This window comes from Pteropus alecto, unplaced genomic scaffold (genome assembly GCF_000325575.1).
Source record: "Pteropus alecto unplaced genomic scaffold, ASM32557v1 scaffold125, whole genome shotgun sequence".
Taxonomy (NCBI): Eukaryota; Metazoa; Chordata; class Mammalia; order Chiroptera; family Pteropodidae; genus Pteropus; species Pteropus alecto.
Window position 1 is genome coordinate 2191943 of NW_006436888.1, and position 24056 is coordinate 2215998.

General features: G+C 46.6%; 2 protein-coding genes across 3 annotated transcripts in view; one reads left to right on the plus strand and one right to left on the minus strand.

Annotated features, from left to right (window-relative positions):
- ZBTB17 (zinc finger and BTB domain containing 17) overlaps positions 1 to 2700 on the plus strand; it is a 28167-nt gene extending 25467 nt beyond the window's left edge. Inside the window, exons 9-16 of the mRNA XM_025048585.1 lie at positions 1 to 222; positions 657 to 744; positions 835 to 951; positions 1038 to 1158; positions 1401 to 1531; positions 1856 to 2065; positions 2171 to 2260; positions 2340 to 2700. The exon at positions 1 to 222 is cut by the window's left edge and continues 61 nt beyond it. Coding sequence (XP_024904353.1) covers positions 1 to 222; positions 657 to 744; positions 835 to 951; positions 1038 to 1158; positions 1401 to 1531; positions 1856 to 2065; positions 2171 to 2260; positions 2340 to 2623 — 1263 coding nt within the window. The 3' untranslated portion in view covers positions 2624 to 2700. The remainder of the gene's footprint in view (positions 223 to 656; positions 745 to 834; positions 952 to 1037; positions 1159 to 1400; positions 1532 to 1855; positions 2066 to 2170; positions 2261 to 2339) is intronic.
- Positions 2701 to 4083: 1383 nt separating this feature from the next.
- Positions 4084 to 24056, minus strand: part of SPEN (spen family transcriptional repressor) — a 49421-nt gene continuing 29448 nt past the window's right edge. For both annotated transcript variants that reach the window (XM_015591332.2, XM_025048584.1), the window contains exons 5-14: positions 23042 to 23193; positions 20936 to 21061; positions 20506 to 20619; positions 19190 to 19303; positions 18155 to 18255; positions 7412 to 15632; positions 6509 to 7018; positions 6198 to 6392; positions 5732 to 5890; positions 4084 to 5263 (exon numbers count right to left, since the gene is read on the minus strand). In XM_015591332.2, the coding sequence (XP_015446818.1) occupies positions 5126 to 5263; positions 5732 to 5890; positions 6198 to 6392; positions 6509 to 7018; positions 7412 to 15632; positions 18155 to 18255; positions 19190 to 19303; positions 20506 to 20619; positions 20936 to 21061; positions 23042 to 23193 (9830 nt within the window). In that variant the 3' untranslated portion in view covers positions 4084 to 5125. The remainder of the gene's footprint in view (positions 5264 to 5731; positions 5891 to 6197; positions 6393 to 6508; positions 7019 to 7411; positions 15633 to 18154; positions 18256 to 19189; positions 19304 to 20505; positions 20620 to 20935; positions 21062 to 23041; positions 23194 to 24056) is intronic.

Below are 24056 nucleotides of genomic sequence, written 5' to 3' on the forward strand. Positions count from 1 at the left end.
CACTCGGGCGAGGCGCGCTACCGCTGCGAGGACTGCGGCAAGCTCTTCACCACGTCCGGCAACCTCAAGCGGCACCAGCTGGTGCACAGCGGCGAGAAGCCCTACCAGTGCGACTACTGCGGCCGCTCCTTCTCCGACCCCACCTCCAAGATGCGCCACCTGGAGACTCATGACACCGACAAGGAGCACAAGTGCCCTCACTGCGACAAGAAGTTCAACCAGGTGTGTGGGCACCTCCCGCGGGCGTCCGGCCCTGCACACTGAGCCGGGGGAGGTGGCCCCTGGGCTGGGGGAGCCCCCGCCCCTCGTGGGAGGCACTCAAGGACACAGGCTTAGTGGGGAAAGTAGGGGGCTGAGTAGAAGGCGAGCCCCGCCCCTCGCCCCTGGGATAGAGTTCTTGACCGCTCTGCAGGGGAAAGTGGGAAGGCAGGTGAAGTCAGAGTGGGATTCGGACCAGAAAGATGTGGGGTGGAGATGGTTTCCCTTCCACTGCTGGGATCTAGAATGTTCCATCAGCCTTGAGGAAAGACGGAGCCATCCACAGGCCCCTGGGAGGACCAAGAATCAGGTGTCCCCTGGCGAGAAGGGCTGCCAAGGGGCCCGGAGCCTCGGGCCCTGTGGCGTGGGTGGTCTTCCTGAGCCTCTGCCCGGCGCAGGTGGGAAACCTGAAGGCCCACCTGAAGATCCACATCGCTGATGGGCCCCTCAAGTGCCGCGAGTGCGGGAAGCAGTTCACCACCTCAGGTAGGGCCAGGGCTGCCTGGCTGCCCCGTCCCTCCGGTCCTCAGCCGCCCAGTGGTGCCCCACGCCAGGCCCCCCCCTCGGTCTCCCCAGGGAACCTTAAGCGGCACCTTCGGATCCACAGTGGAGAGAAGCCGTACGTGTGCGTCCACTGCCAGCGACAGTTCGCAGACCCCGGCGCCCTGCAGCGGCACGTCCGCATCCACACGGGTGGGTGAGCGGGCCAGCGGGGGCGGGGGTTGGGGAGGGCGCGTGGGAGGAGGAGTAGGTGCCAGCACCTTCTGCCCCGTCCCTAGGCGAGAAGCCATGCCAGTGCGTGATGTGCGGCAAGGCCTTCACCCAGGCCAGCTCCCTCATCGCCCACGTGCGCCAGCACACTGGGGAGAAGCCCTACGTCTGCGAGCGCTGCGGCAAGAGGTCCTGCCCCGTCCGTCCCACCTGTGTTCAGGGCGCCGTGGGGTCCCCGCTCTCCGCCCGCTGCAGGGGGCCGGGAAACAAATGAGGGTTCTGTGGGGACCTGGGCCGACGGCTGCCCGAGCCCAGGCAATGGGTCCAGGGGTCCCCTTCAGTCTAGGAGATGGGGCAGGAGGCCTCACCCAGCTCCCCCGGGCCCAAGTTTGGGCCGTTCCTTGCGAGCCCCTCTGCCTGTGGCTCTGCAGATTCGTCCAGTCCAGCCAACTGGCCAATCACATTCGCCACCATGACAACATCCGCCCCCACAAGTGCAGCGTGTGCAGCAAAGCCTTCGTGAACGTCGGGGACCTGTCTAAGCACATCATCATCCACACTGGTGAGTGTGTGCCCACTTGCCCACCCGTCCTGTCTCAAGCCCGGCTCTCGGTTTGGGGTGGTAGGAAGGGAGGTATCCCCTGATCCCAGCCTTGCGTGCTGGTACTTGCTGCAGGTGGCTCTGAAGGCAGTTCAAGTCAAATGAGGACCCCATTTTCTTAGAGCTTCCAGAAGGTGCAGAGGCCACTGGAGGCTTCCGTGCAGCTCTGGTGGCTGCCCCAGAGCACTTCCTACTGAAGAAGAGATGGGTTCTGGGGAAGCTGGAGGCCACTGAGGTCCTCCCCCCTCCCCCAATGGCAGGAGAGAACCTTGCCTCCCCCCCCAGGAGAGAAGCCTTACCTGTGTGACAAGTGCGGTCGTGGCTTCAACCGGGTGGACAACCTGCGTTCCCACGTGAAGACCGTGCACCAGGGCAAGGCTGGCATCAAAATCCTGGAGCCAGAGGAGGGTGGTGAGGTCAGCGTGGTCACTGTTGATGACATGGTTACGCTAGCCACTGAGGCACTGGCGGCAACGGCTGTCACTCAGCTCACAGGTGCGGGCTATGGGCAGCAGAGGGTTGTCATGGGCAGCTTGCCTCTGGGGTGGCAATGAAGGGGCAGGTGCCTCTGGCCTTAGGCCCTGCTGATTCTGCCCACAGTGGTACCAGTGGGGGCTGCGGTGACTGCCGACGAGACAGAAGTACTTAAAGCAGAGATCAGCAAAGCTGTGAAGCAAGTGCAGGAAGAAGGTGAGAGGGGCTGCCCGAGTGTGAAAGCTGGTGAACTGAGGGTCCTTCCCATCCTGACTATGGCTCCCACCTCCTGCAGACCCCAACACCCACATCCTCTATGCCTGCGACTCCTGTGGGGACAAGTTTCTGGATGCCAACAGCCTGGCTCAGCACGTGCGGATCCACACGGCGCAGGCACTGGTCATGTTCCAGACAGATGCGGACTTCTACCAGCAGTATGGGCCAGGCAGCACGTGGCCGGCCGGACAGGTGCTGCAAGCTGGAGAACTGGTCTTCCGTCCTCGGGACGGGACCGACGGCCAGCCCGCTCTGGCAGAGACACCCCCCACAGCCCCAGAATGTCCACCACCTGCCGAGTGAGCAGGCATCCCTCCTCCTGTTTATTTAAGGATGGGTGGTCCCGTTCCCTAGAGAGAATAAATTTGATTATTTTCTAATGCTGCCTATAGCTCCCTGTGGGGGTAGGGCGGGGAGCTGGCAGCTGTGGCTGGCTAATGCCACAGAAGGGCTGCTCCACCCAGAGACCAGCTGGCAGAGACCTGCTTCTTGGGAAAGCCAGGCCGTCCCTTCTGTGAAATGGGACTGGAGCCCTGGGACCTGTGTAAGCAAGCTGGCTGCTTTGTCCGGGTCAGGGTGCAGGCAGCACACTTGGGGCCAGAGCGTGTGGCTCCATGCACCCTACTCCCTCGTCCAGCCTCCTCTTTGGAGGCTTCTCACCTGTTCACTTTGAAGACCCTACCACCTCTGCTGTGGAGCTCAGCTGCGATCCTGCTGCCCCTCTGCCTGGGGCTTGGGAGCTGGGCCCGCAAAGGCTGGCCACACTGCTTACCAGGATCCAGGCAGCCCAGACAGAGCCCAGCTCAGGGACCACCACTCAGCCAGAACAGCAAGGTAGGCAGAGAGAACCAGGCCCAGCAGGCCAAGGGCCCAGTTCTGTTGAGCTTGTTGGGGAAGTGGGAGGGCTCTGCACACTTCATAGTATCCCTGGCCCAAGGATCAAGGCTAAGCCAGTGCCATCTTTTGGGAACATTTACTTGTCCCGAATCAGTGGAGTCTCTCCCACCAGGCTGAGGGCCGAGAGGAACAACTGTGAGCAGCCAGGAGTTTTGATGGGGAGGTGGGGGACACAGCACTGCTAAACTAGGAGCAGCAAGCAGGGCCGGCAGAGCAGGCAGGTGCTGCTCTGAGATGCTGTCTCTGTCCCTTTTCCACACAGTTCATCCCTCACTCAGAGATGGTACCTTCTTATACCAGAAATGTGGGTCTGTCTGGAGGGGCCTCTTGGATATTCAAGTGAGACCACCAAATCCATGGCCCATGTTCCCTCTTGTCCCCGTCCCTGCCCAGTTCCCTAGCTTGTAGTGCATCCAGCTGCAGGGGAAGTCTGGCCCCCTGCCCCGCCCTGTTAGGAGCTACAGGAACACCATCAGGCCAGCCTGCACCACACCCAGAAAAGGAAAGGGCGAGAGACAAGACACCAAAGCTTATTCAAGATGTTCCTGAGTTTGCATGGGGGCATAGTTTTACCTGTATCCAAATTCGAAGTGCCTTCCACATTACCCAAGAACCAGTCAGGGCCTTTAAGTGTCACAGATATTTACATACACCATGGCATTGAAAACTGGTTCAAGTTCAGTCTGTGATGAAAATTTTTTTATACAAGACAGAATGGTCCTTGGGGAGGACTGAGTGGCTGAAATGAAACAGGTCCCATATACTGGGCAGGGGGGGAAGCAAAAGTGGGATGAGGGCTAGCTATTCCCATAAGCCAAGGACACTTGGTCTTCCCACCCAAGTGACCATCACATCCACACTTGACATGTTTTGTATTTTTTAATAAAGTTTGTAATCCAATGGACACACAAAACAAAACTGCGCTGAGAAAAACAGTTTCATAAATTAATAAGTGTTAGGAAGTTGGGGGAGAGGTCAAGGTCACAGGAAGAGGGAAGCCAGTCTTTTTGTACAGTCTCTGTGTGTATGTGTGTGTGTGACACTTCCAAATCGCGGGGCAGGGCCCGTGCTATAATGAAGTGCACTTATACAAATGAGTGACAATACAAAGTCTGAGTATGAAAATAAGATTTTCTCTGAAAACACATTTTTGGCACAGATTAAAAAAAATGTATGTCAGGGGAATTTGATTTTTTAAGTCAGTATTATATATATTTATATATATTATATATTTATATATACACACATCCCAAGTTCTGCATATACCACCAAGACAGAAAATCCTTCTGTTTGCTCTTTTCCGATTGTAAACTGTACATTCTGGGTGAAACAGAGATGGTGGTGGCAGGAGAATTAAGAAAGGTGACATCCAAATGAGCAAGGGGAAGGGAGAGGTTGGGGACAAAACAACCCAATGAAATGTTCCTTGACCCCAAGGTTTCAGCAGTTTGAAGTCCTGTGTTAGAGTCCGTGATGTGTGTTCATGTACACCAAGACATCCAAGAGTGTCACAGCCTGTCTTCACTGTGCAAAAGTCCAAGTCACTAATTTAGTGCAAAGGCAGTTCTGTTTTCTTGTTTCTTAAAAACAAAACAACAAAATAATTAATTCCACTGCCCTGTTCCTTTTCTCCAAAAAGAGGAGAGAGAAACCCAGCCCCAAGGTGTCTGCGAGTCCATCGGTTGGTGGTCTGTCCTTGGGTTAAAAGTCATGTAAACATACAAGTAGCAGCACCACTGCCCAGAGGGGTCTGTCCGACTGAGCCGGGCAGGCAGGAGGGCGAGGCTGGCCGTCTGGCAGTGGAGTCTGTCCCCTTCGGCAGCTTCTTCCTCCACTTGGCTGGGTTGTCCTGTGTTGTTTTACTGCGGAGCCTCAGGAAAATACACCAAGTGGTGACCATTCAGTGGCTCACACAGACACAGAGGCAATGACAATCATGAGGTGGGGAGAAATGTTGGAGATGCTGGCGAGAAGGTCGGGGGCCAGACGGGACAGGTGACTCTCAGAGAACTCGCAAGGTGGGAAGATCTGCAGCACATAGGCGGGCTGGAGAAGGGGACAAGAGAGAAAAGTGGGACCCCCTGTCTTTGCATGAAAGGAAGAATGGTAATGGAGTGGGCAAACATCTCCAACTGGGGCCCTGAAGCAGCCCAACGGAGAGAGCCAGGTTGAGTAACTTTCCCAACCAGCTAACATCTCCATGACTGTCCACCAGAAGAAAACCAAGTGTCAGAAAACTACCTGGGACCCTCTTCTATATCATTAAGCTAAAGAAAAATCTCTGCTGTTTCCATTTTCTCTTGACTGTCTCCAAGATGGGTGATGGCAGCCCCGCCCACACACTGCTTGTTTCCCTCTATCCAGTCTGCCCTTTGCCCACCTCGGGGAAACTTCCAGGCTATCTACCCTAGCTGGCACTCGTAGCCCACGCCACCAAATTAGTCAGACTGCCTGACCAGCCCAGCCCAGCCCCACCTGTGCATGCACTGAGGAAGGACATGGCACAAGGCTGACCTGATTGGAGCCAGGGTTGGGAACGTTGATGATCCCTGCTGCCTGCTTGGCCTGCAGGTAGGTGATGAAGGCAGCCTTGAGAGACTCGGTCTGGCTCACGACGTCCTCTTGATCACGGCCACAGGGTAGAGCCAGCAGCAGACAGTAATCTGTCTCCACCTGGGATGGAGGCAGCTGTCAGTAGTGATCAGGGGCCTGACTAACCCAGGAGATCTGGCTCTGAAGTCTACAAAAGTCCCCACCTCTAAAATGACCTTAAAGTCCACTCTCGTATTTATTTGTTGAATGAAAAATAGCCTTATTTCTAGTCTAGAGGCATGGTACACCCCCAGTGGAGACAGAACATGCTCATCTCTAAGAATGCCGTAATACTGCACCCCATAAGCCAGGGAGACAGGCAGCTGGGAGCCACCCATATCTTACCTCCCTGGGGATGGGGAAATTGCTCACCTGGGCCATGTCTTACCGTCATCCTTCGGGCAACCCCTTCCAGTTGTGTGACCTCCAGCCGCATTCTCTGGGCAATCCTCAAGGGGGGACCTCCGTCAGACAGGGGCAGAGAACGATGGGCCAGGACATTGTTGCCCGAGACAAAGTGGAGCTGCACAGCAGCTGTGTCATTCTTGAGGGCCAGGAGGCCCTGCCACACGATGGGGTACTTCTGCCAAGAGGAAACAAACAGGAAGTGAGCTTATGGCTAGAGAAGAGAGCTATGCTTGCTGGGCTAAATCAAGTGGGAACTGGAGGGTAGTAGGGGGTGACCCCTCCCAGGCTTACCTTCAGAAGCTGGACCATATCCACAGGCCTCTGGGAAGTCAAGTGTGGAGAGGAGTCTTGTTTGGGGGAGGGTTGGGCTTCGGCATGCAGCAGAGCCAGTCCTGGAGGGGTACTGGGGCCTGAGGTTGTGGGGACAAACAATGGCTGCTTTGGCGGGGGCTGAGCAGGGAGAGGGCCCGGGAGGTCAGGCTTCATGGAAACAGACACAGGGGAGGGATAGGAGGTCTGGCTTGTTTCTGTCTGTGCCCTCTGAACCTGGCCATGAGGCTCAGCTGGCCTATTTGCAGGTATGGTCGGGAGGCGAGGCTGCTCTACTCCTGTCTGGGTCCCCTTCGCTTCCTGGGAGACCTGGGGCATCTTGCTGCTTGGTGGCTGGCCTGGCTGGCTGAGCTGAGAGGACTGGCAGGGCTGCGTGGGCTGGGCAGGCTGTGTGGACTGCACGGGTTGGGCAGGCTGTGTAGACTGTGCAGGCTGAGTGGGCTGCAAGGGCTCACCTTCAGGAGGGGGACCCTGGAGTTGGGCGGGAAGAGAAAGGAACAGTCAGAATCTTATGCACCACACCCTGCCCCCAACCAAACGGACCCACACAGGGTCCGTTTGGTCCATGCAAGGGGCTTTAACCACTCGGTGATGCTCTCGGGCATTCAGGACTGAGGGTTCTGGTAAGAGGAGGTCACTTGTTCTCTCCCTCCCCATCCCTGCAGGCAGAAGCCACCACTCCACCCACTCCCACAAAGAGCTCTTTCCTGTGTCCCTGAGCTCTGTACTGTCATCTGATCCCTTCATGCCGAAATTTAGGAAATGCCTCTTTAAACCCACTAAAAGGATAGCATACTTTAGGAGCCACACTGGCACCTCAACCACTATTTGGTGATTTGGAAGGCTGATTTTAAGTGCTCTCACCTGAGTGGGAGCCTTGGTCCGGGAAGGTAGGCCGATGGAGGCAGTGGCAGGAAATTGAGCGTGTGTGAGCTGAGCTGGGCCATGGTAAGTGCGGATGTCCCCGTATCGGTACTCCTGAAACAGCTCCCCGCTGGAGTGCACGATCTGCACCCCGTGGGTCACCACCACTGGCGGGCTCAGAGGCAGCCCCTGGAGCTGGTTGCTGGGCGTGACTGTGAGGATGCGGGCCTCACTGTGAGGGGCTGGGGCGGGGGCTGCTTTGGCATCTGCCATCTTGGCAGACTCTTTTCCTGGCTGCTGAGGGGCCTTGCTGGCTGGCGGCACCTTCACAACCCCATCTGCGGCCCGGGGCTGCTCGCTGACTGCCGTCACGTGGGGATGCACCATGATCCTCACGTCCCGGGGCACAGTGTACGGGTGCAGTCGGTACTCGGACTGCATGACCAGCACTTCCGACTGCACGGGGGCTGCAGCTCGAGCAACAGGGAGGTGATAATGCACTTCTTCCTCCGGAGGGTGCTGGGAGGCCAGGGCAGGCACACCAGCTGTGGCTGGCTGGGGTGTGCCTGCGCGCTGTGGGGCCCTGACCTCTATTTGCTGAGGCTGCAGGGGGGCACGAGGAGAGTGAAGGGCCTCTGGCCGGATGCTGTAGGTGATGCTGGGCAGCGTGGGTGTGTTCATTCTCACTTCACCCTGGGATAGATGGCTAAGGGACACAGTCTGGGTGATGCTGTGGGGTGGCATGATGACAGACTGCTCTGGGTGTATGCTTGAGATGAACTGAGGCACAGGGATGCCTGCAGCCAGCATGACTGTGGCATTAGTGGGGAGTGCAGTAGATGCGGTGCTACTGGGGGGGCACGCTCTTGGGAATGGGGATGGAGCAGGCCCACTGGGTCGAGGAGAATGTGCATCGGGCTTTGTGGCTGTCAAATGGGAGACAGTTCGCTCTGTCTGGCTACTGGGTCCCGAGGTGACGTGATTCACTTCTGCAGGCAGTTTGCTGGGCAGAGCAGGAGGGTGGTGGGGAGTGAGAGTAGACCCCAGGTTAGCTGGCTGAAGGACCTTGGTCTCTATTTTGAGGGTGACGGGGTCAGCAAGCTTTTTATTAGTGGTGACTATGCTCGGGGTGAGGACCAGCTGGTTGTGAACCAGCACTGGGGGTGTGTTTATGCCCTGGGTGAGAACCTTCACTGTGCCACCCTGGGTGACAGGTGTGGACACAGAGAGGTGAATGGGCTCAGGCTTCTCCAAGGATGGACGGTCAGTCTTGACAGATGAAATCACCGGAGATGCATTGTACGTCTGGGCAGTTAGCACCAGAGTAGAATGGGTGGCCACGTTCGCATAGCCTGAAGGAGCCTGAGGGCCTTTGGGTGGAGGCTGCGATGGTGTGACAGAATCGGGTTTGGCCTGGGACTTGGACACGGACTGCTGAAATTCAATGTCCATTGCACTCGCCGGGGGTATCTGGCTAATCTTGGCACTGATCCGCTGGGGGCCTTCAGTCTTCTGCCCCGAATAGCTCAGGAGCACAACCCCTTCTGAAGTGTTCACACGCAACCCAGCACCAGAGCCTGTGTCTGCTGGACGCTCGTCAATCACAGACATAGACCCCGGGTGAAACCGACTGTTTTCATTAGCACTCGATCTCTGCTTGCACTTCACTGATGGTCCAATCACTGCACCTGACACAGTCACTGCACCTGTTGTTGTGGCGGTCACACCGCCAGATGCAGCAGTCACCGCACCTGCTGTGACCGTCACCGCACCTGCTGTGGCGCTCACTGCACCCGCAGCAGCGTTTACTGTGCCCACAGTGGCGTTCACGGGAGTGGTGAGAACGTTCACCGGCCCTGTCAGAACATTCACTGGCCCCTTCAGGACGTTGACAGAGCCCGCAGGAGTGTTCACCAGACCTTTCAGTGTGGTCACTGAGCCCTTCACAGGGCCTTTCAGAGCATTCACTGGGACCAATGAGACATTCACCAGGCCGGTAAGGGCACTTACCAGGCCAGTCAGGGTTTGAGGAGCTTGTTTTGCCAGAGTTATCTTTTGTGAATTCTCCAAATCAATGCTGACAGGCATCCGGCTAATAACAGAAGTAATTTTGGGAGCAATGACTGGAGCCACCTTTTCCTTGTCAGTGGCTACCGGAACCTCTGAGGCCTGTGTGTTGCAGGTGTTTGTTACCGGAGCTGCTGGTTTTTCTTCTAAAAGAGGCTTTTTAGATTCAACTGGAGGGGGTGGTGCCTCATGCAGGCAAGGGGCAGCACTGACAGGCTCTGCAATGGCAGTTGTGACACTTGTGGAAGTGATGCCTGTGGCAGATACATACTTGGGGTCCATGAGGATCTTTCTCAGCGTACTGGAGCTCGTATCAATGTCAGAGGCTTTTGTGTCTGGGGGAAGAGCTGGTGACGGGGTAGACTGAGCCCGTGGCTCCTCCTGCCTTGTGATCCACTCTGTCACCTTAGCAGGGGAACTCTGGTGTGGGATCCCTCCAGAGGCAGCAGGGGGTGGGAGCTTTGCTGCGGTTACAGTAGGAATCGGGGTGGGCATGCTGGAGTCACTGGGCGGGGTCACTGGATCACTTTCAATGATGGAATGCACCTTGAATCTGGCTTGGGGATCCTCTTCCACTTCCGCCGCCTCCGCCGCCTCCGCCGCCTCCGCCACCTCCGCCACCTCCGCCACCTCCGCCGCCTCCGATGCCTCCACCACCTCCGCCGCCTCCGCCACCTCCACCGGTGCTGGCTGTGAGGGGGGAGGAGGGTCTGGGAGCACAGATGCTTTGGTTGGACTCTTTTCTTCAACAACACTTTCTTGGGACAAATTTTCCCTGGATGGAGTCTGGCTTAGGTCAGAAGCACAGGTTTCTGGAGGACTGGCCTGGGGCTTTTCACTCTGCTTTTCTTCCTGCGCAGTCTCTGCCGGTTGGGCTGTTGTCCCCTCATCTGTAGCAGGACTCTTGCTTTGAACTTGCTTCGGTTCAGAAACGTGGGTCTCTACAGCAGCCCCCATTTTCTTGTTTGCACTTCGTTTGCGGCGTGATCGAGTTGTCTTCTGGCGTCCTTTGTCTTTCCGAGCAAGAGTGACTTGAGCTTCTTTTGAGCCCTTGGCTTCTGGCACCGGGTGGGAGGTTTCGCTGCTGTTTCCTCCAGCTTCCTTGTTAACTGCTGGGCCTGTAGAGGGGTCAGGGGCACTGACTGGTGGCCCAGAAGATTCTGTAGAAGCCTCAGTCTCCAAGATGCCAGACACGGCCTCATCGGTCTCAGGCTCCATTCCCTCCTCCGGAGGCTGCAGCTCTTGAGAATGGGGCTGCAGGTCTGTCTGAGATTCTGTAGGGTAAGGTGGAGGTGCTGGGAAGTTTTCTGGTTCTCCAGAAATGTCATTGATGATGGAACCAATTGCTGCAGCCAGTTCTGTTTCACTTGCCTGGTGTGTGGGCTTCTCCCTGTCCTCTGCGGAGAGGCCCTCTGTTGCACCTGTGGTCGCCCCCTTGAAAGCCGCGGATGTCTCGGTGAGCTTTGCGATGTTCTCCACAGCCTGCTCCAGCTCCATCTGCTTGGCTAACTGATTTGCTTCTGGGGACAGCTTAGGGGCAGACAGATCTTCCTTCTCTGGCTCCTTGTCTGGATCAGCTGGACCACTGTTCCCCTGGGGTGACAGGCTCTCCTTTGGGGGACTCCCGCTCTTCTCAGGGGAGACTGCCACAACTCCGGCCTCCTTCTCCACGGCCAGCCCCGCAGGGCCCGCAGCCACACTGGGACTGACGCTGGCATCCACGTTTTTCAGATTTGCAGATTTGTCTGCTACTGACCTAGAATTTCGAGATCTTCCTCTCTTTGACTTGGAGTTTTTTTCAGGGGCTTTTTTCTCTGCCACTTCAACTGGAGACGGTTCCGGTGGATTTTTGTCTGTGCCAACATCTTTTTTGTCACGTTTCTGTTCACTTCCTGCTTCTTCTTTATCAGCCTTGGACTTTGTGTTATTTTCTTTCACGTTTACTTGGGGGCTCACGTCAGTGGTAGCCTCAGGACGTTCAGCATCAACTTTCGGTTCATTTTTCCCCCTTTTCCCTTGTGGGCCACCAGCAGCTACTGATTTTTGGGACCGTGGGGACCTCCATCCCTCAGCTGGTTTAACTGTTTCGACTGGTTCTTTCGCTTCGGTCTCATCGTCTTCCTCGGCTCGACGGCGTGTTTTTGGAGGCCTCCCCCTCCTAGGGGTCGTGGGGGCTGCCGCAGCCTCCTGAAGCTCCCGCTCCAACCTCTTCCTGGTCACTCTTGGTTGCTCGACAGGCTCCTTGACTGGAGAGCGGCTTTCATGGTCACCCATGGTCGCATAGACGCTCCTTACATTCCGGCGCCTTGTGCGACTGAGAGGCAGACTTGGCTCAGGGTGCTCGGGGTCCGCGGCTGAGTGTTTAGAGGCAGTTCTTGTGATCTTCTCTGCCTCCATCTTCAACTCTAGGAGCTTCTGTGCTTCTCCCCGAGGAGAATTGGACCGCTTGAGTTTTTCCCGGTCTATCCTCTCACTCTTCCTTGTGACGGGCTTCTCTACAATACTTGCTGTAGCTGTCTGGATGGGAGTCTTGGAACGTTTACTTTTGTTTGGCTTTTTATCTTTTGTAGCAACTGGAGGGTCAACCTCTACATCTTCAGAAGCTTGAGGCTGAACCTCAGGAACAACTTCAGCTTTTGGATTTGCAGTGGGCTCAACATTAACAGCTGAGTCTGGCTTTTCCACTTTTGGCTCATCAGCTTCCTCAGGCTTCTGAGTTGGTTTTGAAAGTGGTTGGGTGCTCTCAGGTTCAGGCTCTACACTGCTCTCCACCTGGGAAAATGAAGCCCCTGGAGTTGGAGGCTTGGCATCCAGATAAGGCAGCTGGTCAACTGATGAACTTTCTCCAGCAACTAAAGGAATCCCAGCAGCATCCTTCTCGGCATCCACTCCTGGGGGCAAGTCTGTTTGTTTAGGCTGTTCCACAGCGACAGGAGCCAGTTCAGAGGTAGGTTTTGCTTCTTCTGAGACGGAGGCCAGCTCCACGGTCTTCTCTTCTGTCACCAAAGACACCTCTCCTGTTTTATCACCAGCTGTTTTCTCCAGGGATGATAATGTGGGCTCTGGAGTTACAACTGTCATACTAGGAGGCCCAACTGAAGACGGGGTTTTCAGTTCTGCCTCTTTATTCTCAGAAGCAGATTCTGGGGTCTTGGGACGATCTTCTGTATCTTCCAGTTTCTCAGCCTCTTTGGGTTTTTGGTCTTTTTCTTTTTCTTTCTGTTGCATTCGTGTGAGTTCCATAAATCTGCTATGGAAAAGAACTACTGGCTCTTGAATCAAATCGGTTGTGCTGTTCGCTCCATCAGATGCCTGCCTCCCATAGAACCTACCAGAAATGAAGTCAGAGTCTTCATCTTTTCTCTCTAGATGCTGCAAGCGCTTAGAATCTTGTTCAAAGATTGAGCTATGTAAAAAACGAGAAGCAAATAATTCTTGCCTTTCCTGTTCTTCTTCCTTATGATCATCTTTTTTATCATCCATTTTTCCTTCTGAATCAGTCCGAATTTTCTTTTTTTTCATGTACCAGGATGGAATAGGTCTTGGAGCAGAGTCAACCTTTTCTTTATCTTTGTTGTTTCGAAAATTAGCAAATCGGGAGTCCCAATCAAGAAAAGACCAATTTTCTTCTCTAGATGAAGAGAGGGATTTAGCTCTTTCAAGCAAAGCCTTAGTGTCTGGTGTGATTGTCTTATCCAATGCAAAAGAATAAAATTTGTTCCTTTCCAAAGAACTGGAGAGTCTTTCATCTCGCTCACGTAGTTTGTCTTCTCTGTCTCTCAATAAAAAAGACAGTCGAGAACTTTCATATAATGCAGAGGCTCTGGGTGAGTGGGATTTGTGTTCACCATCTTCATCAGAATCAGAAGGCACCTCACCAGGTTCCAAGTCACGTACAGACCTCTTTCGAAGGCTGTCTCTTTTAATTATGCTGTTTGGGAAACTCACGTCAAATCTGCTGGCATCTTGCTTCATTTGAGAGTCCCACCGATTTAGTTCATCTTCAGAATTCAAGACAGATAGCTTTATTTTGGCCATGTCTGCCATCTGTTCTCTCCTGCTGGAATCATAAGGATTAAATTTTAAGGATTCTTCTCTGACCGTTACGTTAGAATAGGGGACACTTTTTTCATCTACTTTAGGAGACCCTTTTACTGACATTAGCCTAGGGGAGCCTAAAGGGTCATCTTCCTCATGGAAGGAACCATGTCGGATACTGGGAGAACAACCAGTCCTTTCAGAATCTTCACTGATTTGGCGTGAACTTCTGTAATTCCTCTCCCTCTTGGTGCAGATATCAAAATCAACATGATCCATCCTTTTCTTTTTGCTAGGAGGAGAGTCGTCAGTGACATCTTGAGGGGGTTTACCTACCTCATGAACAAGACTACGTCTTTCATATTCATCTACATCTTTTTTAGGACTGCCAAACTTCTCAGTCTTGGCTATTTCCATCTCCATCTGCTGTTTTCTACGACTCTGCTCCATTTGTTTTCGGTAACTCTGTGTGTGATCAATATCGATGCCAATTTTTTCTTCAGTATTTACAGAATGTGGTTTCTCTTGGCCTGATTTACATTCAAGTGTTTCATCACGAAGACTGCAATAGTTTTTCCTAATATCTTCTCTCTCTGGTCCTTGATCATCTAATAGTTGTAGCTGTTTGAGCTGCGATTTTGAGGAAATGGGTTTTTTTGACTGGATTTCTTGGTTTTCCACAGATTCACCTACTGGTTCTCCCAGCCTTGCTTGTAGGTCTGAACTGGGCCTTGAGCCAGTCCCAACAGAAATACTGGCCAGCTCCTGACAGTCTTTAGGGCTAGGGACTACATTAAGTCTGTCTAGTTTGAGTTTTTTAGATTCTCTTTTAAGAATTTCTTTCCTCACAGGCTTTCTTTCAGACTCTCCTTCCCTCAACAGAATGACATCTCTAGATGATGTGTCAGGCTGCTTTTTTAAAAGTACTCGAGCATCCTCCATCTCTGGACTACTCTTCTTGACGTCTGATTTTTGCCTTTCTGCTTTCAAATTGGAATCTGCAAAACGCCTTTTCCTCGCTTCCAGCTTCTCCAGATCCACAGCACTTACCCCATCAGCAGACTGCTCTGGTTTTAGGTGCTTCCTGGTTTTAAGCCTGCCTTCCTTATCTACCACTTCTACATGGCTTGAAAGTGCCTTTTCCTTTGGCATTTTCATTCTAACAGATTCTGCTTTAGACGAGTCAGATTTTGCAGGCTCCATGTGAGAAACCTGAAGTTTCTGATCTAGGGCAGAAGACTTGACAGTGTCATTGTCAAGCTTGGCTTTCAGCTTTTCCAAAGGAGTATGGTCAATAACTTTCCCCTCTTTTTCTTTCACTCGAGTCAGAACCACACAAGGCATGAGTTCTAGGCGGTTTTTTGCTATTCCTTCTTTGTCAGCTTTCTCTCTGCTCAGTTTATTAGAACTCCTTGATTTTTCAGGGCTCTGTTCTCTTTCATTTTCTTGGTCTGTTTCTGAAGACTGAGAACTAGGGGAATGAACTTTTCCTTTTCGTTTTTGCTTATCAGTTTTGTCTTTTTCCACTTTTTCCTTCCTTATTAAGCGTCTCTCTCTTTCCACTCTCTCAGGATCAAAAGTTCGTTCTTTCTCTGTCTTTTCATTTTTTGTATAGCGTTCCAAACGAGATTTGTCAAGTTTTTCATATCTTGGAGGGGAAAGTGAGCTACAGCTTCCACTTCGATCTGAGGACCGGCTGTAAATCCTCCTCTCAGAATCGCTTGGTAATCTCTCTGACTGTGAGGGAGACGTTCCAGGACTCTGTGGGCGGCGCAAGTGCACTGGACTCTGACTGCGTTCAATTGGCCTCCTCTCATGGTCTCTGTCCCGGTCAGATTCAAATCTTTCACGTTCCCTCTCTCGTTCTCGTTGCCTGTAACTGTATTCCCGAATATCTTGCTCATAAGGATCATTTCTGTAGTCCCTGTATTCCCGAGGATCGTCATAATATCGTGACTCATAGTAGTCTCCTTGGTAAGTTTCCCATTCTGAATAAAATTCTCTCCCTCGAGCGGGATAGTCCCGTCTGGAATCCTCAGGATATGTGCCCGGAGTACGAACATTCTCATAATATGTACGATCTTGGCTATAGTCATAAGATCCCCTTCGTTCCTCTCTGCCAAAAAAAAAAGAAGAAGAAGAAGAAGATATTCTTTTGTTTCCTCGTTGTTTACACATTGAATCATGTACACGAGATTAATAAGTCTGGCTTCTAAATATCCTTGCCATTATTTAGTCATTAGTTAGACCTACACTGTCCAATAATATGTCCACTGCACATGTGGCTACTGAGAACTTGAAATCTGACTAGTTTAAATTGAGATGTGAGTACCAAATCTAAATTTGGTAGATTTACATTAAAAAAAAGAAGAAATACTTCGATAATTTCTTTAGATTGATTGTATGTTGAAATGATATTTTAGATATACTTAAATAAAATTAATTTCTTTTTCTCTTTACTTTATAATGTGACTACTAGAAAATTTAAAACCACAGATGCAGCTTCCATTATGTTTCTATTGGATAGCAGTGGTTCAAGCCCTTCTTTATTCGTTTAGTGTTGAGTGTTCCGACTTGTAACTAGAGCTCTAGTATTAAAGGGTATCATATCTCCACATTTCTAAGTCTTTCATAATTACTTTTCTGCCAAAAGATATTCTTACCACAACTTGGGAAACAAATACACTACCTACCTGACACAATATTTGAAGAAATAAATGAAATACTACTTTTGAACTGCAAAGCCCCTATGCAAATGGCTCACCATTTACATTCCTGAGCTGAACTATCATTAGAGGTAAACGTATCAACTATTCAGTGAGATGACTTCCTTCCACTCTGTGAAAAAGCAAAGATCCTTAAGTTCAACTGCAATAATTCTCCCTCTCTGGACTACTTTTCTTGACCTCTGATTTTCCATAAACACTGCCATCTAAAACCAAATGGGGCAAAACTGGGTTACAGTGAAGTCTCCCACCCTCCTGCTTCCTACTTTGGGAGATAAACTCCATTCGACAGGGATAAATAACCATTGGTAAGAAATAAGAACAAAGCCAGAGCCAGATCATCAGTAAAATGAGTGATTTAAGTAGTAATATACAAAAATTGAACACCCACGCAGTATTATCCAAACCTCATAAGACACTGTTCTTTGAAAAATATTTAACGTACGCACAGAGGATCTTAATGGATTTTTTATGTCTTAGGTGCCTCTAGATCACTAATACTTTCCACTCTCTTACAGGTAAGAATTCCTGTATGCACTTAAAGTATTAACAATAACTTCGAACTGCCACTTGAGGACCCATGATGGAGAACTTTTTTTCCTTTCTCTACAAAAATGTTCTGTTGCATATACATATACACACGTGTGCACACTCACACTCATACACGACTGACCAAGAAAAGCCTATCAAGACTGACTTTCTGCCTGGAGCACTGTTGATTTTTTATACCTTGGAATGTGGATTCCAATCTATTAGTGAAAAAAAAAAAACAAAAACATCAAAACCTTAGAAGTTTGAGCTTTTGAGAATTTGGCTGTGAGGGACATTTTTCATTTAAAAACCTTCCAAGTATTCAATGACCACTAAATATTCCCTAAGGAAATGACTCAAAGAAACATATACCTTCTACGATTTAAATAAAAATGAAGTGACAAGAAGCAGCAATAAAAAGGGAATGCACTCAACAGGTTTCTAGCAGCATGATTAGGATTTGGCGTTCTTGCACAGAGCGAGCCGTTTATACTTTTATGTTAACTTGAATGCATTTTTCACACACAGCCTTTTGTCTAACACACATGCACGAGAGTAGAGATCTAGTGGTAATATTCCAGAAGACTTAATCACGCAGGCATGTTTGGACAAAGAGCTTGATCATATGGATGATAGTTTTTAATTTCAAATGTGATCAGCTAGTGAAGAACCTGGTGACATAATGTTAGGATGTTTTAACATATTCAGTCAAAAAAAATAATTAATCATTAGTTCTGGGGCAGTTTTAAGCTAATAGAAATAGCCTGAGTCAGACTGTGACAACGTAAATGATTCTGACCTGTACTATTTCCTACAAGCAGCAGAAAAAATACTACATACCATGACCAACTGAAAAAAATTAACAAAGAGAAATAAAGTTTACTTTTTACATTGCTAAAGTTAACAATTTATATATGTTTTGGCTTATTGACTCACAAAACATTTAAGAGATAAATTAAAACAAAGCTCTTGACAGTCTTTTGAAAGTTTGGTTTTTAAAAAATTGATTGTATGAGCACACGCATGGTGACAACCTGGATGGTGTCATTACTAACTATACAGGACATTTAATAGTTTATAATGTATTTCAACATGTTATCATATTTAATTTAAAGGGTAAAGTTATAATCTGGCAAAATAATAACTTTCAAATTGTAGGAGCAGTCAGTAAGAAATGTAGATAGGTTACCCCAATTCCCATGAACCACATGAAAACTGGATTTATAAAAATAAACCTGTATTTCTCTACAAAGGGATAGAAGGGAAGAGGTTTCTTTAGAATTAGAGTAGAAAAGGGGTAAGATATAAAATTTATTCCCATGTAAATTATATATTAGAAATTTGAAAATTCAAGCTACGCTGATAGCCTTAAATTACATACCTTCTTTCTAATAACATTTCATAAAAGTCTCTGATATCTTGACCAGATTTTTCCATACAGTGATAAAATGCCAGCTGACTTTCTCGATTTGCAAAATCCACCTTCAAAGAAAATAATAGCAAGTGTTTGATGAAAGTTTCAGATTTTAAAAATGGGAAGTGTTACCAAATTTTAAAATTCTTACCAAAATAGCCCTCTGGATAAATTTCAAGAAAGAGAAATCTATCTCAATTAAGTGAAACAGTCCTCATAACTGACACTATTTTGTCAACATTAAATCTCTCTCAATTTCTACACAAATCTTGATAAAGAATTATAATTTTAAAATTCCAGAACCCAATCTAAAGGAGTAGAAAAAGCAAAATGGAAAACTGAAACAATATCTTGTAGGATTCTAGGTTGTCAATTAAATAATCCAGCAAACTCTACTATGCATAAATTTGCTGAAAGCACAGTTAACATAAAATAAAATATGTAAGAACATTTAAACTTTACTCACAGCTGGGCCTCAGAGTCACCAAAGCATATGATACCAATCATCTATCAGTATCTTATTTTCAAAAGACTTATTTCAATCTAACCATCACAGTTATTAAATTTATAAATTTCTTCAAGCTATCATAAACTGAAGTTTTTAAACAAAAACACCAAAATATCATGCTTTCAGTGGTTACCCACTCTTTAGGAGAGGAGGAAAGAAGAGGAAGAGTGGATAATTGAGGAAGGTGCACTGGCTTGGCACTCCAGCCTGCACCAAGAGTATACACATGAACATCAGGTTTCCAGGACGTAGAGAAGCACAATTCCTTGAATGAGAGGATTTTTAGGGAATATTCTGTGCTTACTAATTTAAAAGAACCTGTGCCCTCAGGTAGCCAATTATAAAAAGTGTAATTATCTCCCTTAAAAACTGAGGCCATATAATGTATATGCTGTAAACTACTCCCCTTGTTGGCAGACTACAAAATGCCAGTAATTAAGAGGGCAGGACCTGAATATGATTTTGTTTTGCTTCTGCTTAGTCATTCTGCATACCTTAATTTTATTCCCACCAATTTTCCTCCCCTTGGTCTCTTTTACAGCTGTTTGTGCATATTCGATTTCATTGTAGAGAACCAGGGCCATGCCTTTTAAGCGGTCAAACACCACCTGTAGAAAAACAAAAACAAAAACAAAAACAGAAACAGAAAATTAAGAGCCTCATCCACTAGACTTAGTGTCAGTCCCAGCAAAATCCTAAGTCACAAAGACACAGCTAAGGAAAAATACACTTATATACATTATATTCTAGGAAAAAATTCAGGCTTTTCCTGATGATGCTGTAGTGAAAACACAACGAAATATGTAGGGCCTGTTTAGAATCGTGCATATTGTGGCTTGAGGTAGGCTATTCCTTTATTTGTTCTTCTGTATTTTATTTTGTTTTCCATGTTGACTGAGTACTGTACTATATAGTAAGTCCTTGTTTAATATCAACAGGTTCTGTGACCTGAAACAAAATGACATATAACAAAACCAATTTTATCACAGGCTAAGAGTTAAGTTCCTATAGTACCTCATCAACTCATCAACATTATAATGAAGTAATGTTGAATGAAATGCCAGTTATATGAGGACCTGCTATATTAAGTAAGCATTCTTCTAGTATGGGCTCAAATAAATCAATATCCTTGGCAGAGAGAATATAAAGAGTACTGAATCAATAAAAAATTTCAGTGAATTTTGGTCATAAGTAGCACTACTATTTGAAAGCAGATTTTTATTTACACTGGCCACGTTTAAGATGTGCATTTCTTCAAACAAAAGCTACATTTAAAGACATGTCAAAATTATAAAACATGCCCACTACAGTGTAAATTTGCTTTCAAGGAGTTAAAGCTTTATCCTCACATAATGAAACAGGGTCCAGAGACCCTTTTCCTGTTATGTTTGTGAGTGTGTTGCATCAACATTGATTAGATGAACATTCTGTTGTGTGAAAGTCCCTTTAAAGTCATGATAAATTTTTTTAAAAATCAAGTCTAATTATGTATTAGTATGACTGTGAACAATTATATAATTTTAACGTGAGATATAAAAATTCCTAAGAAACAATCTATTTAACAGTATTATGCAGATTAGTATCAAAATTAATCATCTTGGCTGGTTCAAAAATAGTTCTTCAAAATACTCGTATCATAAGCTAGTATATGAGATGCAAATGCCCTTCTAGGCCAAATTTTGAAAAGGAGAATTTTAATGTATGAGTTATTAAAGAAAAGAAGAAGTTGAAATTGAGACTGAAAGGACAGAATACCAAGAAAAGAGAGTCCGAAGTAATTTTAAACTACACACCCAAACCTCCCACCTACCTTTACCACAGGCCCGTATCGGCAGAAATGGCGTGTTAAATATTGATCCGACACATTTGAAGAAAGCCCGTCTAACCATACACAGTTCGTAGGCATGCTCTTTCCAAAACCCAGCTGAATAGAAAAGGCAAAATTTCAATTAGTAATGTCACCAACTACAGAATTCTGAGAAAACCTATCTTCTATAGAAATCTTATCAAACCAACATCTCAAGTGTGAACCATTTAATTAAAATTAAAAATTTACAAAAAAGTAATCCTATCTGGATAAGCAAGTCTTAATTCAGATTATATATAGCAGGATGAGGATGCAGAGATGTGTACCACCTTTATGGTTATCTACTGCAATTTAAAACAATCAGTCATATGCACAAAAAAACTCCAAATCTTAAAAATCATAACAGTGCAATAACTTATGCAAATTCCTTTACCTTGAGGCGATTATTTCCAAGGTATTCTCCATCCATCTTCTTAATAGCCTTACAAACGCTGGCAATATCACAGTATTGCAAGAACGCATACTGGGGAACTCCATTTACTTTCTTAATATCGATATCCTGAAAAGGCCGAGGGATACCACTTAGTGATATGCCAACAAGAAAATAAATCAGAAACCAAGTCTACATGAGATATGTATTTCTCAAGTCATATTCCCCAAAACACTGTCTTAGTTAAAACTGTACACCTTAATGAAACTGTAAATTAGTCTAAAAAAACTACATAACACAGCATTTGTAGCCACCAACTCTGAAATCCTTCCCATGTGAAGCTCTTTGCTGAAGAGCAACTGCACTGCAACTCAAAATTTAAAATCCACAATACCTGTTTTAAGAGAAATTTATGACAATAAAGGAAGACTCATTCTATCTCACTGAACCAAGCCTGGTGATTGATAAATATGGTAATCTCTCATATCCAAAATGAATGGGTATATATATAGTTGAACTACTTTGTGAAAATGCATCAGAACACCATCCCTGGATTAAAGCACCACTCTATAAAGGAACACCTCTATCTCTTTGGAATGCTCGAAACCTGTAGTCACAACTGATAACTCAGGTACCACCTAGTTAAAGGAGGTGGTGAAAAAACCTGGCTTACACTGAAAATGGTCCAGAGAAACCAGACACTTGGATGGCAAAACTTGTTTTTAAATAGTAATGACATAGGACATACATTATAATTATTATGATTATCTAAGCTTCCTTTTATGGGTAACAAGACAAAAATCAAAACCTAAAAGAGCAAAACAAGTAAAATGCATTTAAAGAGCTGTTTGGTGGGTCCTTTATACTCAAAAGTGTTCTAAGTAATGGTAAATACTCACTTTGATTTTCATCATTATGTAGAATGTAATAACCTAGGAAAATTCTACTGAAGAGAAATAGTCTCCAAAGAATATTGGTGGGTAGACCCAGTAATTAGACTCTTTCTAGCCATAGCATAATCTGTTATCAATAAGCAGCAGATCATATCCCCAAAGTTTGTGTTTCATTAAAATAGTGATACTCATGAGCAATTGCAAACATGATGAGATTATGTTTTCAAAAAGAACACTGAGGTATCCACCTTACTGGAAAGCACAGCACTAAAAACACAGTTTTAGCAACCCTGGTGATGAAGATGTGTCCATGTGCTTAAATACAACTTTTTATACTCCTCCAAAATTTAAAGTAGCAGCTACATTCAAATAACACTATATCTGAAAGTTTTATCAATTCATAGACTTGTGAATGCCAAACAGCAAATTCATAGATCACTGTCTAAAGAAAGCAGCAGCTGGAGCCCATAGGAATGTGAACTCCACGTCACTCACCTAGGTAGAGAGTGAAGCTGGAATTACAGTACAAATATACTAGAGCAATTTCTTCACTGCTATTAATATAAAGTCTTAAAAAAGACATAAATAATTTCCTTACTTTTTTTCAAAACACTAAACAAAACAGTATATCCCAAGGGTACAAAGCTGCAACCAAAATACTTTCTCTATAAACTGCTCAAGTTTTGAGTCATAGGGAACAGAAAAATCCTTCTATTCCTAAATCTAACAATGACTTGCATAATATAAAAAGTGATTCCAATTAAAATTTCAGAACAGAACTGAGCTTCCAGCATGACATCCATGCTCTAGTAATCCCTGAAGTACTTCTGATGTGCATTGTGGTAACACAATAATCATACATTAATCTGCTGTTTCTTTCTCACAAACACGTTTTCTCTTCCAGATTTTCCTTTCAACCCAGAGAACTACAGATGGCATTAAAACAGCAACCAATGGAAAAAGAAAAATAGGGAAAATGGATAGAAAAAAGTATATCTAAACAAAATAAAAACAAATATATATTACGTATTTTTACATATATACATAATAATCCCGAGTGTGTTTTCCTAATCTTTTAGCAGGAGTTAAAAACATACAGCAAATGAGAAAAATATTCATCACGCCTTCCAAATATCACCTTTCTAAATATAATCTGTACTATGCTTTATGATTTTTGACAAAGATCTAAAACTTTTTATTGTGAAAAGCAACATACCACAATTTCTCCAAAGCGCTGGAAGATGTTGCGAAGGTCATGGTAAGTAGTGGTTTTTTCAAGATTACCAATAAACAGAGTTCTTGTTGCTTTGGGGTGAAATTCATCTATCCTTTCATCCAAAGGGCGAAATTCATTTTCGCTTTCTGTTTCTGTAAGTGGAATGGAGGCAGAGTAAAAAGAGAAGAGAGTGTTTTAATGTGTATTTACATGTTATGGGAAAAAAATCTACGTTTAAGAAACTAAATCTCTGAAATACTGGGCTCGAGTACTTACACAAGCCAAAAAATTATACACACCTTCAGAAATAGCTGCCTCTTGTTAAATCCAAAGCAAAAGAGGAATACAAAGAAAGAAACTTGTTCCAAAAAGTAGGGGGAAGTAACACTTTGTTTGATCTTTAAAATAGAACAGTGGACTAAATTTCAAACTGCTAAGCTGATTTATTTTAAAAATAATCACTAACACAAAAATAGATTTTAAGCCCCAGCAAAAATGATAATTTTAGCCTAATCTTAGGTTCCAAAATTATGTAGCAGGCTCTCAATGTGGAATAGAAAACTACAATCTGAAATACACATAACTCAGCTGAAATTGTCCAGCTTCATTATTTAAACATTTAATAAAATATTTAGATTTTATATTTCTCATACTAATTAACATAACCCAAATGTCTAAACGCAGCAATTTTTAGATATAAGAATAATATCTGTATGAAAACTGACTGAAGTAACACTTATGAAATATCTTCTTTTGGCGCTGCGCAGACCTCAATAACAAGCAGAAAGAGACCAAATGACAAAGTTTCTGCTTCTTAGGATCAAAAGCCCTGGTGTGATGTCTAATGCAATGATAGGCTTTCTCTGAAGCTCTACTTATTAACTTGGTCTAGAGCAGGGACACTCAATGTTTTGTTGATCATTATAATGTAGCCTATATGTTCTCTTTCTTAATGTAAAACAAAGCCATCCAAAAAAGTTAATATTGAATCAACTTCACTGAAACAAAGTGTTTA